The 17,037-nt window shown below is 35.0% G+C and overlaps 1 protein-coding gene across 1 annotated transcript; it reads right to left on the bottom strand.

The window, feature by feature from the left end:
* Positions 1-2,381: 2,381 nt before the first annotated feature.
* On the bottom strand, positions 2,382-15,950 carry LOC139843851 (twinkle homolog protein, chloroplastic/mitochondrial). Its single transcript, XM_071834014.1, has 20 exons — positions 15,573-15,950; positions 14,766-14,917; positions 14,576-14,631; positions 14,195-14,252; positions 13,977-14,090; positions 13,419-13,502; positions 13,102-13,182; positions 12,936-13,001; positions 12,696-12,812; positions 11,970-12,017; positions 11,381-11,466; positions 11,044-11,287; positions 10,772-10,903; positions 10,557-10,618; positions 10,347-10,430; positions 10,119-10,250; positions 3,814-3,910; positions 3,598-3,732; positions 2,934-3,001; positions 2,382-2,624 (listed from the first exon to the last, which is right to left on the bottom strand). Exons 1-20 carry the CDS (start codon positions 15,796-15,798, stop codon positions 2,594-2,596), a joined length of 2,073 nt encoding a protein of 690 aa, XP_071690115.1. The 5' UTR covers positions 15,799-15,950; the 3' UTR covers positions 2,382-2,593.
* Positions 15,951-17,037: the final 1,087 nt, after the last annotated feature.

Below are 17,037 nucleotides of genomic sequence, written 5' to 3'. Positions count from 1 at the left end.
ACCGGATTGTACTTTGCTAACGGTGGGTATTGTTTAACTAACTGATCAATGTGTTTCTGCTCTATAATCGATCTAACACTATCTACATAGGTCTCGTTAGCCTTAGTCATTTTCTATAGAGTGATTGGAGAATTACTAACCTTTAGACGGTGGCCGGAGTATTTAGGATTTGATCGGAATTGAATATAGCAGCGTATTGGGGAAGCTCGAAGCAGAAAAATGGAAATGTGTGTAAATTGGGGCTATTTATAGTGAAGATTTGGAGTCATGGGGTGGAATGGTGTGATCGTGGCTGTACATGTGTTACGCGATCAACGGGTGGCATTTTAAGTGCGCGCGTGGATGTCAGTTGGGTATGGTTACCTATGAGCGCGTGGCTGACACGCGCCTGCCAACTGCCACTTTACGTCTTGTCAGCCGAATGGGCTTCTGCGACAGTGACAGGCATTAAATGACCTCGAAATGCACGCGAAAAATTAAATGCTAGCCGTTTTCTTGTTTTTTTTCGCTTATTAGTTTGATATCACATGTCTTGCGCCATATAACATCAAACTAGGGGGACATAATGATACCGCAACCCGCATGCGCACCCCATATGTATGCGGGCACTCACTAGTGTGCGTATGCGTGTGCTTATGCGCGTTATGCGGTATGCGGATTCGTATCTAATGCCTTTGTTCCCGGTACAACGATTACTTGGCTATCAAGTAAATATCTTTTCCGTAATTACATCCGTGATTCGGGGGAGTTTGTTATGGAAAGGATTGCCATTATCCTGGATGGTTCTAGACTTAGGGTTTGCCTATATATACAAACCCTAACTATCATTCTAAAGACAATCACATTACGTAACCATCATCTAATACACGTCTTACGTAACCAGCATCTTCTAAAGGTTAACATGTTAGTTTCTTGATTAACTAGTTCCTACGACCTTATTTGGGGCCTTCTAATCGACGATCGTCATTAAAGGTGGACTTAATCACTTGGCCACCCAGCCGACATCATCATGTCGGCCAGGATTATTCACGGTAGCCGGACCGGAGAGCCTTGTTCTAAGATCCTTAAACCCCACCTTTCTAACGTGTTGAGCAGGCATATTAAACCCCGTGGTAAAATATGCATGATCAATTACTCATATTTGAAATTGATTATGTATGCAATTCAAGTTCATGAGTTGTTTTATATGTACCAAATCTAACAAAAATTTCGTAAGTAAAATGTAAAAAGGAACATAAATAATAAATCGTTGTTAATTAACATTATTTAGATAACGATTAGTTGTTATAGAATACACGAGTATTTGCATATTTTATACTTTTTTCAAAGAGATTTTTGTCAGATTTGGTATATATGTAACAACATACGAACATGGATAACCTACAAAATCACTTTGAAATATGTTTGTCTACAAATACGAAAAGTTAAACTTGAGTGACTTGTAAAATCATTTTCAAATATGAGTTACCTACAGTCACAAAACAGTCAATTTTGGTGGCCTCCCAATATATAATCCCTATTTGTTTTATTAAATCTCTAATACTCGTAACCTTTTAGGAAAATGATTGTGAAAGCGATCAAAAGTTCTCTTGAGAGGTTATTTACGTTAAATCGTGTAATGATAATTGATATAAACGGGGAAATTTGATAGCCCGCTTCGATGGGAAATATTGGTTATAGCATACGATCTGTTAGTAAATTTAGTATTTGTTGTAAGATGATGTGTGGATAAAAAAAAAAATAAAGCAAAATGGGCCAAAAATTTCTTTTAGTTAACTTATTGGTATGGTTGAATAGTAAATTGGTGATGGTAGTTAGTATAGTTGTTAATTAATAATTAATGTTAATGTTAATGGCTATACAACTAACGAAAAACATAGTATAGTATATATGAGTATATGAAAAGTGGATAATATTAAATTGAATTTTGTTGATGACAGACTTTTAAGACTATCGTTAATATACACTATATTATTGTACACGATGATTACATGTCACCCTCGCGGTGAAAGTTGATGGATAGTACAAGAACATTATAAGTGGATACAACAGCCATAAGGTAGTAAAATCAAATTAAACTATCATTTTTTTAGTATTTTTTTCGTCAACCTGCTTTGCTGGTAACCTGGTGTCATTGCGAGTAAACCTCCACAGCCACAAATGGGTAATTCGAACTTGAAACGTGCAAGTACATTTCCCCTTGGAAACCAACTAAGCTTTTACCACTAGACCACTACCATTAAAAATCACTTTATAGAGCCACCCCTTTGAATGATTTGTTAAGTTGGGTATTTATTACCCTACTAGTTCAAAAAGAAACATAAAATTGATAACTGTTGCAGTATTTCTTGCATCAAGGATAGAAGTCATCATCAACTTGGTGATTGTCAAAGTATGAGGTATGAAGATCAGCAGACATAAGAGGTTATTTACAGAAAAACAAGCATTACAACCAAAATTTTTATATCCAAATCAATGTCTCCAAGTTAGCACCATAGTACTATATTTGCAAATTGAAATATAATACAAGAGTTAAGAGTTATATAGATGAAACAAAATAGATGGATAACCTTCACTTCAATCTGTCCTTTTGCTACTTGAGATCCGAATATTCACCAGTTACTCTGCACCATTCAACAAATTAAATTCCACTTCTTATATATTGGAGTCATTATATGAAAAATAACTTAGGATAATGAGTTATATATCATTAACCTTAATCAATACATAAGTAGAGGGACAAACTTTCAAAATATGATTCTTAAAGAAAATACTTATATCAAAATCATGTAAATCTTGCTATTGCTATTAATTACTAAAAGAGTAAGTGAGCATATTTTCTCAAACCAACATATCCAAATTCAAGTTTTTTAACAAGTAAATTATTCAGCTGCTTAAGAATCGGATGTAAAACGTTAAAACAAGTAACATACCTATTATACTGCAAGTATGCATCACCTATCGTTCCAGAGACTTTGTTCCGTACCTTCCGCACACAAATCTATAAATGAAATTAAAAAAGAAAGTGTTAAGGATCCACGCGGAAAGCGTATACGTACAATAGCTGAGCATAGAGGTAGCAATTTGATCCATTTATTTATGAAAGGGTTTATTTGGGTCATCCCTTATTTCTAACAGATGGTCCAACAGTTCAGATAAAAATAAAAATATAATATAAAGCTTAAAAGAAAATGAGTCAAATTCGCTCAAGATATATTTTTAATGCATAAAACCTCCCAACTTATTTTACTCAACAACTTAATTTATCACTGAAATAATATATTTTTTGCCATCTTATCAGAAAAGCTAATTGCTAAGAAACATTAGGGGGTGTTTGGAATTGCTTATTTTATAGTGTTATCAGCTAAAAATAAAACATCTGCCAACATGGCAACATGCTTAATTTTAAGTGATTATACATTTAAAATAAGCAAATGAGCAGATTTTAAAAGGGTATTTGGATTTAGCTTATGTGCTATATAAACAAAAAGTGTTTCTGGTCAACCCAACCCGACCTTTCACCAGTGACAAAAATTACCCATTTGGGCCCCTTTTCCAATCCACCCATATTGCCACACATAATGAGAAACCCAGTACCTGTACTAGATCCATTGCACCTGCCTCTGGATCCCTATTTCGATGAACAACAATTCCATTATCACATTTGTTTATAAAGTGTGCACTTCCACTAATGTCGTACATATTTGGAGGATTCCCGGTCCATTGTTGCAACTGTTTGATCAGCAAAAATTTGAAAAGTCAGAATAATGGCCCAAAATCATGCAAATAAAAAAAATTAATAACGTTACAAACCTGTCTAGGATGTGCCACAAACCAAACATGGCATGCGTGATGCTGGGCAAATCGCTTTATGCTTGTCAGCATACGACTCACATACTCCGTCTCAGTCCTATTGTACATAATGAAATAACCAAAATGTGGCTAAAGTGTATATAGAGGATAAAAATTAGAGGTGTAAATGAGCCGAGCTACTCGAGCTCGACTTGTTAAAAACTCGATTCGAGCCGAGCCTAAACGAGCTCGAGCTCGAGCCCGGGCTCGAACATAATTTGAAGTTCGTTTAGTAAACGAGCCCGAGCTTCATATCTCGAACTTGAACAAGCTCCCGAACCTAAACGAGCTTCTTATTTGTATAGAATAATTTATATTTCATTATAATATGTAATATATATAATAAAAAATAAATATAAAATATAAGTATATAAAATAATTACATGATAACTATAATTATAACTATTATATATACTTACTAGTTAAGATATTAATATTAAATCATGTTTTATGAGGATAAAAACAATACACAAAATAAATATGTATTATAATTAAATACTTTTAACAAAAAAATATCACGTAATGAACAAGTGGATCTCAAGCTTCTATAAATATCAAACAAGCCAAGCTCAAGCTTAAGATATTAGGCTTGAATTTTAATCGAGCCAAGCTCGAGCTCAGCTCGCTTACACCCATATTAAAAACATATCCAAATGTCATAAAAATGAAATATATGATTTTAAAACCTATTAACCGCAAACAAAAGTCATATTGCACAATAATAGAACTCTATGTTCAATTTGAAGAAATTTGGTACCAAATTATAAGACAGAATAGTAAAATTTAAGAACAAAAACTTATTGGAAATCCTTCTCCAATTATAGAAAAACTCTTATTACAATCTCCTTATTACATCCCTATTTATAGTTGATTAACCTTATCCATTAAGTTAATCAAGTCTGGTCTAGAATAATCTAGGATAACCAAGTCTAGAATCATCTAGGATAGTCAAGTCTAGAATAAAGTAGAAAAGTCAAGGAAGAAGCAAAATTGAAAACAATGACGGCTAGCCCACTTGTTATCCGTTCACATGTTCCACCTCCTCAAATCCATTTGAGATATAATTTCACAAAATAAACCTCTAACTATTACTTTATGTCAAGAATGGTCCAACAATCACCCCCCCAATCTTGACCTTGAGTAATCATTTATTTCTTTGAGTCTTCAATCCTTTGAACCCCAAGAATCTCTCTCATTTCAGCAAACTTTAACTTCGGCAATGCTTTTGTAAGAATATCAGCCCGTTGCTGATCCCCACTGATGTTTTCAACTTTAATCTTCTCCATTTCAACACATTCTCGTATGAAATGATACCGTGTGTCGATATGCTTACTTCTTCCATGAAATACCGGATTTTTCATCAATGATATTGCTGACTTATTATCAACTTTGATCACGACTTGTTCTTCTTTTCTTCCAGTTATTTCAGCTAAGAGTCCCCTTAACCATATTGCTTGACAAGCTGCTGCAGTAGCAGCCATAAATTCTGCTTCGCAGGATGATAAGGCCACTGTTTGTTGTTTTTGTGAATTCCAAGCAATAGGTCCATCATCAAAGTAGAACACTAATCCAGTAGTACCCTTTCCATCATCTGGGTCCACCGAGAAGCTGCTGTCACTAAATCCAAGTAGGTTATTGCTACCATTCCTTCGATAGTGAATACCCAGGTCTACTGTACCTTTCAAGTACCTGAGAATTTGCTTAACAGCTTGAAGATGAGTAATTTTAGGAGTTTGCATATACCTACTTGCATATCCCACCGAGTATGCAAGATCCGGCCGTGTATGAGTTAAATACCGAAGGCATCCAATTGTTTTCCGGTATTCAGTTGCATCAACACATTTGCTGCCATCATCTTTCATCAACTTCAGACCTGGTCCCATTGGATATTTGGTGAAATTGCACTCCCACATTCCTGATTCCTCTAGGATTCTTTTAGCATATCTTGATTGATGAATTTTTATTCCATCTATGTCTTGTATTACTTCGAGTCCGAGATAATATGAAAGTAAGCCCAAATCACTCGTCTCGAATTTATCTTCCATTTGCCTTTTGAATTGTTTGATTTTCTCCAGGTTATTACCCGTTACAATCAAATCATCAACATAAATTCCTACCAAAAGTGATCCTTCTTGTGTTCTTTTTGTGTATACAGCTTGTTCAAGCTTACACCTTCGAAATCCATATTCCTTTAGAACTCCGTCTAATTTTGTATTCCAAGCACGTGGGGCTTGCTTCAGGCCATAGAGAGCCTTTGACAGTCTGTACACCTTTTGTTCCTTCCCCTTTATCACAAAACCTTCCGGTTGAGATACGAAGACTTCTTCCTTGAGGTCACCGTGTAGAAATGATGTTTTAACATCTAGGTGATGAACATCCCACCCTCTTTGGGCTGCCAAAGCTAGAATAAGTCTAACAGTCTCAAGTCTAGCTACGGGTGCGAATACCTCGTCAAAGTCTACTCCATGTGTCTGGATGTAGCCTTTGGCAACTAGCCGTGCTTTATGTCGTGTGACATTTCCTTTTGCATCCCTTTTAATTTTGTATACCCATTTTAGTCCAATAGGTCGGTGTCCTTGGGGTAGATCCATTAACTCCCAAGTATTATTCCTTTCAATGGAAGCTATTTCACCTTCCATAGCTTGCTGCCATTCTTTATATCTTGTAGCTTCCCTGAAATTTGTTGGTTCTCCTTCAGTAAGAAGAAGATCATATACATCACTTTGATTTTTCCAACCTCGAGGTGGTGTATCATCATATGTCTCCTCTTCTGCCATAGATGGATCTGACTCATTGACTGTATCTGTCGGGAGACGAGACAGCATAGGTCCTCGTTGTTTTACTGTTGTTTCAGGACTGCTAACATCAGAATAGGTTATGCTTTCCTCATTGGTCGATCTTCCTTGACTTGAGGAGTTGCTGCTTTGTGGGCTATATGAGCTACTTGGGCTGCCTGGTTCAGTAGGCCCATTTTCGGAATTTTGATCAGCCGAGACAACTTCACCGGGGTTTATATGTATCACGAATTCTCCTTTGTGATTAGGTTCTTGATTGTATTCTACCCCGGAATGCCAATCCCATTTGCGTGCTTCATCAAATTCCACATCTCGACTGATTACTATTTTCATCTTCTCGGGATCATACATACGATGTGCCTTAGTTCCTGGTTCAGTTCCTAAATAAACCATAGGAATACTTCTGTCATCAAGTTTTTTTACTTGATCTGAAGGTACTTTCACATATCCAACACATCCAAACACCCGTAAATGATCAAGATTTGGTCTTCTTCCTTTTAAAGCCTCATATGGTGTTTGATTTTTCAGAATCTTCGTGGGCAACCTGTTTAGAATATAAACCGGGTGACGTACTGCTTCAGCCCAGAAACTTTGTGGCATATCCATTGCTTTAAGAATACTCCTTGTTGTGCTCATCACTGTTCGATTTCGCCTTTCAACGATACCATTCTGCTGTGGCGTGTAAGGTGCAGTCAACTGTCTTGTGATTCCAGCATAATCACAATACTGATTGAACTCGTTGGATGTAAATTCTCCTCCCCGATCAGTTCTAAGGACCTTTATTTTCCTTCCATATTGATTTTCAGCAATCGCCTTGAATTTCTTGAATTGCTCAAATGCCTCTCCTTTGGTTTTTAACATGAAAGACCACATAAACCTGCTGTGATCATCAACAATCAGCATAACGTACTTGTTTCCCGCTTGGGTGGCAGGGGATATGGGTCCGCACAGGTCTGCATAAACCTGTTCCAGTGGATTTTGGGCTCTAAAAGTCGTCTGGACAGGAAAACTTTGTCGTGAATGTTTCCCTGCTAAACATGCTTCACACATCTGTGTAGGGTGATCAATTATCGGCACTCCATCCACTAGATTGTTGGTCCCTAACCGCTTTATTGTATCAAAGTTCACATGACCGAGACGGGCATGCCACAACCATGCTGGATCATCAATCTTGGCATGTAAACAGATTGGTGTCCCAACCTCGAGATTAATTTTATACAGCCGATTAGGGGACCTTTGAACCTTCATTAGCAGCGATCCATCTACCTCAAACATATATAAGAAACCATGTTTGATCAAGATTACACAACCCCCTTCTTCAGCTTGCCCAAGACTAAATATGTTAGTCTTTAAGTATGGGATATAAAGTATGTCGGTCAACAAACGTTGTTCACCATTCTTACATGTTAAAAGAATAGATCCTCTTCCTTCTATATCCACACACGAGTTATCCCCAAATCTCACTGTACCACCAATATCCGTATCAAGTTTTGAAAACAGTCCGTTGTTTCCTGTCATGTGGTTTGTTGCTCCAGTATCTAAGTACCACATGTTTTCTCCACCATCATGTGACTCATACTTTGCTGGAAAAACCTTCTTTTCACTTAGATGAATTACTTCCTTCTCGCTTCTTTGATTGGCTACGGACATCAATAGTGCAGGTCTGTCATCATTAGCCACTGGTAGTTCGGTTGATCTAGCTTGAGTCAAATTTGCTTGTTCTCTTTTCTTTCGTGTTGGACAATCGGATGAGAAGTGTCCAAATGCATCACATCGAAAACACTGCAGCTTTGATCGATCTTTAGTTAAGTTTTCAGTTATTTGTCTACCAGCAAAAAAGTTTTGTCCGCGGCCTGAACCCCTTCCTCGACCACCAAACTGTCCACGACCTCGGCCCCTACCCCGGGTGTCTTGGCCATTCCCTCGACCTCGACCAAAGTTGTTTTCCCTTTTCTTTCTTGAGTCCCATCCTTCATAGGACAACAGAAGTTGGTCATGGCTGTTATTTGTAGTCTTTAGACTGGTTCGTTCTTCGTAAGCTTTTAGCCTACCCACAACTTCCTGGAATTTCACCGTTTTGAGATCAACCAGTTGTTCGATAGTGGCTGCCATATTTAAGAATTTTTCTGGTATGGCAGTTAATATTTTTCACACCAACGTGGTTTCCTCAATGACGGTTCCAAGTGCAGCTGATTTTGAGGCAATTCCAGAAAGTTTTGCTGCAAAATCATCAATTTTTTCGTTATCTTTCATCCTTGCTGCTTCAAATTCAGCTTTAAGAGTTTGAAGCCTAGCCTCCATTACTCGTTCAACTCCAAGGTGACGGGTCTTGATTGCATCCCAGATTTCCTTCGCATGGGAGCAACTTGCAACTTGAAGAATCAAGTCTTCAGGTAAAGACTGATACAGATAAGCGATTGCAGCATTATCCTTTTTCTGATCGACATCAGTTCCAGGTTCAATTGATTCCCAGATTCCATGTGCCTTAAAAATCGCTTTGATCCTAAGAGACCAAATGGGATAATTGGTCGCAGTTAGGATAGGGCACTGGAACGTAAGATGGCTGGTATCCTTGATTGCATCCGAGGTATTGACAATATCCCCCATGAATCTGGTCTTCGATCGACGCTCGTATTTTTCTGTCTTAGAATCTAGTGATTGATCTAGTCCTTTTGATCAACAACACGATCCCTTTTGTAACTCAGCTCTGATACCAATTGAAGAAATTTGGTACCAGATTATAAGACAGAATAGTAAAATTTAAGAACAAAAACTTATTGGAAATCCTTCTCCAATTATAGAAAAACTCTTATTACAATCTCCTTATTACATCCCTATTTATAGTTGATTAACCTTATCCATTAAGTTAATCAAGTCTAGTCTAGAATAATCTAGGATAACCAAGTCTAGAATCATCTAGGATAGTCAAGTCTAGAATAAAGTAGAAAAGTCAAGGAAGAAGCAAAATTGAAAACAATGACGGCTAGCCCACTTGTTATCCGTTCACATGTTCCACCTCCTCAAATCCATTTGAGATATAATTTCACAAAATAAACCTCTAACTATTACTTTATGTCAAGAATGGTCCAACACAATTTGTTACAATGATAGGACCGCATGTTCAATTTCTTACAGTTATAGGACCGCATGTTTAATTCCGTTACAGAAAAGGTAAGATAAGAATGTTCAGTTTTGTTAACAATGGTATCAAATATGAAATCAAGTTCTATTATTGTGCAATTTGAGTTTTTTTGTCTCTATTTGTAATTTTATAGTTATGTATCTAACCCTCCGTTTTACTAAATTTTAGTCCTAAAAACACCATTCACTTAAATATCATGAATCAGTCTGAAAATTATCTTTTCCAAATCCAATTCCTTATAAAACCGGACTAAAAATAGTTAAAAAGCATATCCACACATCAGAAAAGAAAATTCAGAAATAATTAATTTGCATGAAATATATACTCACTGGTTTGAAGGTCTCTGGTGATCAAGCTCGTTGTACGGATCAATAACAAGCCCATTAACCCCATGTCTAAGAACAGCTGCTTTAGCAAGCCCAAGTACCCAATTAATACTTGGTAGGCAATCATTCTCGCACCTATTCCATTAGCTTTTTAGCATAAAAATATATATATATCCTTGCCATTTTAGTCATCAACAAATGAAACATGCAATGGTGCATGTAGGAACTCACCGTATGAGATGAAAAGTATCGTTCAACCATTTCTTTCCTTCTTCTAGATCCTCCACACTCATTCTTTCAACATGTTGTCCATACCTGGGTTGCATCATCACATCAAACAAACAATTTTTTTTACAGAAAAAAGAAACAAAAAACATACAACAATGGAGAAACTAGAAAATACAAATATCATGTCTCTTCTGTTCATATAAGTGAGCTAACCTCACATCGAAGAACGGCTTTTTCAAGCGTTTCTCAAGTAGTTTCCTTGCATGTTCTCTAACCTATAATAATTGACACATCACATTCATGCGCCGTTGGATCAATAACTTGTTTAATGAAAGAGGTCAAGGAGTCAACAAGATTAATTACTGTATGCAAATGATTATTATTAACTACAAGTCAATGGTAAATCTTAATTTACAAAACAAGCGTACCTTGTTCTCCATAGAACAAAGTGCAAATTTCCAACCAACACTTGCGTTAAGATTGCATAGCAATGCATCAATCCACTCACTCTTTCCCGAATTGGGGACTCCGGTAACTACAGTCAACTCTCCCGGCACAACCTGGATTAAAACATCAAATTAAAATTAAAACAATAATAAGATATAAGATACTATTAATACAGTAATAAATAATAAAAACATCAATCTGAAGTACACACAACCATAGTAAGTTTTTATTTTAGGTTTATTAAAGAACATACATTATATAAATCATCTATAGTCCTCCATCCAGTTGAGACTCCAATATCTGGGCCAAGGACTTGATGGTAATATGCATCGATTTCACCGAAGTAATCTTTGAAGTTGAATAAACCTTTAATAGGGTACAATTCTGCAGACTCAATAACTTCCCTTAATACAGCGGGCCCCATGAACATGAGAACCTCATTAGCATCTTTAAAATGCTCATCTTTGTTTTTACTTGGCCAGGTGACTCGCCAACACCTATTATACAAAAAAATTGAATGGTTTTTGTAAAATTAGGAGCATAACCAACAATAGCAAGTAGGTCAAGGTCAACCAGTCAATAAAATTGACCTTTCTCTTCCAAGTCGGCGTGCGAGCTCTTCAGCTAGGGCTTGACCAGGCTCATCACCATCAGTGGCAAGTATTATACGAGAGGCCTGCAAGATACGAAGAACTATGCTGACCTAAAAACTATGGAATCTTTATCTCATTACTATTATTTAAATGTGGTAATATAAAAAGGTTTGGTTTGTGTTGACCGGCAGCCACTTTTGTATATAATATCCACATTCGTTTAAAAAGCACTTCAAAAGATCAAATGCATTATATTTGACACGTTAAATCTTATCGGCTCATTTTACCTTTTACATATAAAAAGACACCCAGATTGACCTATATTCTGAATGATATATATGACTGCAAAACCTATGTTACACGATAATAATAATGATAACGACCTCAATTATTTGGTAAAGCTATAGGAAGGCTGTATGGCATTATAAGCAACTTTGCACAATTGCACCACCTTTGACCTGTTTACGGTTCGACCCATTTCACCTATTTTGGATGACACAGACCCATTCTTAAGCAAATGGGTTGAAATTGCCACTTCAATACAGATATAAGATAGATGCATAGTAAAAATATAAAGTAATTATACCTTTTCTAAATACTCCTTGCAGTTCCATAAATATTGGTACTTTATGTCCTGCATTCATAAAAAATACAGTACATGTGTGTTACACATGTCCAACGAGTACATATTATAGTTGTTGTAGTTGCATCAAATAGAAAAAGTCCATCAGTGTAAAATGAATAAACTCTTCAAAATATAATTTTAATACTTACGATGACTTTATGTTATAAATTAGGAAAATTTCAGTACCGTGACAAAACATCCAGTAAAAAAATCCCAACAAATTAAGAAAACAACAACAACAACAACAACAAAACCCAATACCACAATGAGTGGTGTATGGGGGAGGTAAGATGTAGACAATCCTTCCCCTATCCGAGAATAAAGACAAGTCATTTCTCTACCCAGAGTAAAACTACCAAAGTAGGGAAAGTCATCCCTCTCTCTATTCGATGGATAGAGAGATTGCTTCCGAGTGGACCTCCGGTCAAAAAGTAGAAAATTTTTATTTTAAGAATAAAATAGAATTAAAAAATTAAATTAAATTAAAATTAAAATTAAATTAAATTAAATTAAATAAAAATCAAATAAAATAAAATAGAGACAAAATCAAATTTCCATGGGTTTTAAATCCTGCCTGAAATTTACTTTAAGCTCTAGGGTCAGTCAAGTCGCCAATAAATCGACGCTTGTTGTCGACTCAATAACTAGAGCCGTCCCAACAAATTAAGAAGTTAAGCAAAATTAAACCTGTTCTTGAGACGGTACATCCTTAGAGGAAACTTTAGCAGGAGCACCATCGGGAACACTCACACAGTTCCTAAAACCAGCTTCTTCCATTGCAAGTTTGTCCATTTCACCCTCAACCTGTTATCAAAAAAATATATACAAATCAGTTAATAGTAATAAAAATAAAATCACAAAATGATGAAGTGATATAGATGAAGTGATATAGACTTATATGTGCTGCAAGATGATAATAAATATTACAATGATGACATCACTAGCTCCTTCTATGTCATCGAGTCCGTATAATATTTTTTGACAATCACTCTCCTGCATATTACAAGTGAAGAAACCGTTATAACTCATAAAGGGTATTATGGGAATATAACATCTTATATCATACAAATGGAGAGAGAATTAGAGATAGGACCTGCCAGAAGACCTTTTGAAGATCCCGGTACTTGCAACTAACAAGTTCCCCTTGTCGTTTATAAGTAAATGCAATAGCAATCTGCCAACATGATAGTAATCTTGTTTTCAGATGTAAGATAAGATTTATGTGTTAAAAACACACTTTGAGCAACTATCGACCCATGTCCTATTAAGGGGGTTATTTTACCCGCTGAAGATGAAACGCGACCCAAATTGAGACATAAATAAGTAAATGGGTCGAAAATACCACCTTTTCTAAATAATAACAATATAAACAAGCATTTAACATTACGTGTAACAGGGTATTGTCTGTACCTTGTTTTCAAATCGTCTTTGCATAACAGAGTTTCTTTGCAATGTTTCTTCAGATATCATTCTTTCAGCAAAATATTCACGCAACTGAGTCAAATAAATAAGATAACATCAAACAGGACCAGAACAAAGAGGAACATTACATTCTGCAATTTACCATTAAACTAAGGAAGTATTTGAAAATATGTTTTGGATCTAATAATCACATATTTCCAACTGAAAATCACAATAATAAGTTATTATAATTAGTTACATATATAATGCTTTTGATAACTAGGGTTCAGATAATCAGGTTCATACCATATTTAATAAAAATAAAATTGCTTATCCAGGGGTAAAATAGGAGTTGTATTTACCACTTCCTATTATACATATAACGTCTCATTTTTTTTTTCTCAAAATGGTGTCCTGTTTGGCCTTTTTTGTATAATCCCTTGGATATTCAGTTTTTACTAGCCCTCAAACATCGAAATATTGTAATTTTAAACATATTATTCTAATTTATAACCCAAAACACAACTAAAAATATATATGCCTAGAGAAGAGAAAAAAAAAAGTTACATCACGGCACAAAGGCTCTAAATTCAATTCCTGCTCGGTGATTTCCCTATCTCTTTTTTTCACTCTAGTGAGTTTAGTCATCCTATTGTAACTCGACTTAACATCTGCCGAACCCTGCAAAACCACTCGAATATTAAAAACGCTCAAATAAATAGGATTCGGTAAAAAAAAATTTAAAAAAAAAAAAAAAAAAAAAAAAAAAGCGACTTGTTACCCACCCGTGTACTGCCACTCCATCCACACTTTGCTCGAAAACAAGTCCACACAGCAGCATTACTACAATATTTAAAAATAAAGCCAGCCCATTACAGAAAATAAATATGACAAAGTAATAGTGCGAATCAGTGTTGCAAAATTCGGAATTACTCGGCGAGTACTCGTTTTTGGCAGCTCGGGGAGTACTCAGTCAAACTTGGTCAAACTTGACCAAGACACGCGATTACTAGGATAATCGGTGAAAACTCGAAAAATCAGTCAAAATTGGTCAAAACTTGGCCAAAATCAGTCAAAGTCAAACTTAATCAACATCCGAGTACTCCCCGAGTTTCCGAGTACTCCCTAAAAAGTCTCAACCGAGGTGCGAATAAGAGGCAACTTACCCATCCTCTGCAACAAATAGAGACAGTTTCTTCTCTACAGAGTCGCCACCTTTACACTATTGTTTAATTAGAAACAAAATCAGTTAAATACATAATTACTTACATATATATACACACACACACACACATACATACAACCTAAAAAAAGAAATACTAACAACCCGAAAAAAAAAAACAAGTATGAGCATACCATGGGGCAAAGCAAGCCATAAGTCTGGCCCGGCTTACATGATTTACAGGAGATACCAATCTCCTCCAATTTTTCTTTAAGTCGCTCTAACTGAGGTGAATCGACTATTTCCTCTATTTCCTTATCTGGCTTCTCCAAATATATTTGAGAAACTATAACAAAAAGACATACAATACCACTATTATTCAAAAAATAAACATTCTTCGTATAACTCAATAATGTGATGTTTCAAAAATTGGATATATTACTTTAAAATACTTTAAAATGACTAAATAAAATGATACCAGAGAATATCTATCTATCTATTAAAGTAGTAAACATTAAAAAGAAGGGTATAAGGTGCAAATCATAATTCTTAGTGTGACATGAGATACTACATACTCCTAATTTAAAGCCATAAGAAATTATAAACATTGACCATGAACTGTATACTTGTAAAAACTATCAAACAACCGCTTTACTATAGCCAAACTATGAACTTGAGCAAATTGCTTACAACTACATCTATAGAACTCTTGTCAAATGCCCTGTATCTAAATAATGTCATAAGTCATAACACTAAGAGACTTGTTTAATAAAATATATGCATCAGTCTCTTTGAAAAGATTCACACATTCCAAGCATAAACAACTTAAAAACTAAAACTAAGTATCAAAACACAAAAAAAATACTAATAAAAAAAATGCAAGATTGTACGGAAGTGCCGTTGAATATATTGGGGATAGGGTGTGTGTGGGTACTTGTATTTCTAAAAAAGCAAGATTCTTTAGTTAAATTCTAAAAAAATTGTAAGAATAAAGTGAGTACCTGGTCTGGGGATGCTGGCATGAGTAGAAAACGACAAATGATAGGGTTTAAGAGGTAAAGGGTGTAATTTGGGGACTAAAGATGAAGAGGGTAAACTTAAAAATATGATTTTTGTAGCAGGTTTGTTGAAAAGGGATGGTGTGTATGTGGGTTTGAAGTGAAGAAAATGGTTCGAGCCCATATTGATAATGGTTTTATGTAATGGAATTCGATGTCGGCCAAGCATATCGGAAGAAAGAAGTATTAATTAGCTTGTGAGTTGAATGAAACTTGAGTTCATTGTGGGTGTTCTGTTTTGAAGGTTTAGAAGTTGCTGTTCTTGAATGGCTGAAAAATGGGGTTTGGTTTAGGGGTTTTTGGGGGGGAGAAAGAAGAAGACACAATGTCAAGTGGGTTGAATAAAAATTTAGGTTTGTCTTATTTTATATTTTCCGGGTTTATCTTCTTTTTAAGTGGTTTTCTTGTTAACCAAGTAGAGATAGAAATAAAAATTACACTTTACACTTCTACATGAGTTTTTTTAAGATGAAAAAAAAAAGAAATTGAGCAGACCAAAAAATAATAGGCATTCGCGAACTTTTATTTATAATGAAAATGAAAAGAAATTAGAGTATTACTAAGGATAGTACATAAGATGTTGTAAACAACACTTTTCGCTCATATTTGATGGATTAAAAAGGAAATTGGTATATTATATTGATACGATCTCTACTCATCATATAGTCTCTCATAAATTAACTAGTTTGTTTTGTATACTATTTCTCATGTTTAAAAATTAAAATGTGAATAAAACTAACAATAAAATACCTACTAGATGTTATATATGGTTCATATAATTATTTACAAATAAATTTAGTCAAAATATTGCAAATGATATAATTATAAAAATGTTTATTTTGCTTATATTCTTTTCCTTTTTTTTCACTCTCATTTTAACTCATTTTACATTCATTTCTATCTATCTTTATTATATTTCTCATTCCATCCAATTCTTTTCATTAACAAAAAAAAACTCGAGAACACGTAATTCTACATTTTTGTTTTTATTACTAATAGACCAAGAAGTATTTTGAGTTGATTTTTGAAGAGAATAATAAATAATAAATGGTAAATGAAATGATGGGTGATAATAATATCTTAAAGAGTTGATAATTAGATTATAGTCTACTTCAACCTTGTTTCTTACTTCGTATGCATCATAATATTTCTAAATACTTAGATAGTTCAACGCTACCAATAAAACAAAAGATTGAATAAAGAAACTCCAACAAACTCAAAGCTATAATAAGATAGGAAAATTAAACTAACACAATAAGTCCAAGAAAAACAATAAACAAAACAAGGCGCAACAATTCTAACCAAAAATCAAATCAACATAAACAAAAGCATTGATGCCTCGAGGATCCATCAAAACCATTCATAAAAACGTTGAACTGCTCCGCATCTAACTAGCTTTCTTACTCTT

Source organism: Rutidosis leptorrhynchoides, chromosome 4 (assembly GCF_046630445.1).
Source record: "Rutidosis leptorrhynchoides isolate AG116_Rl617_1_P2 chromosome 4, CSIRO_AGI_Rlap_v1, whole genome shotgun sequence".
In the NCBI taxonomy this organism is placed as follows: Eukaryota; Viridiplantae; Streptophyta; class Magnoliopsida; order Asterales; family Asteraceae; genus Rutidosis; species Rutidosis leptorrhynchoides.
This window is presented reverse-complemented; position numbering and strand designations above follow the sequence as displayed.

Excerpts from the sequence above, each read along its gene's own strand:
- LOC139843851 (XM_071834014.1), bottom strand. The coding sequence starts at position 15,798 with ATGCTTGGCCGACATCGAATTCCATTACATAAAACCATTATCAATATG. Across the intron at positions 13,002-13,101 it reads TTCAAAAGGTCTTCTGGCAG|GAGAGTGATTGTCAAAAAAT; the intron begins GTCCTATCTCTA and ends TGTAATATGCAG. Across the intron at positions 12,018-12,695 it reads ATGTACCGTCTCAAGAACAG|GACATAAAGTACCAATATTT; the intron begins GTTTAATTTTGC and ends TTATGAATGCAG.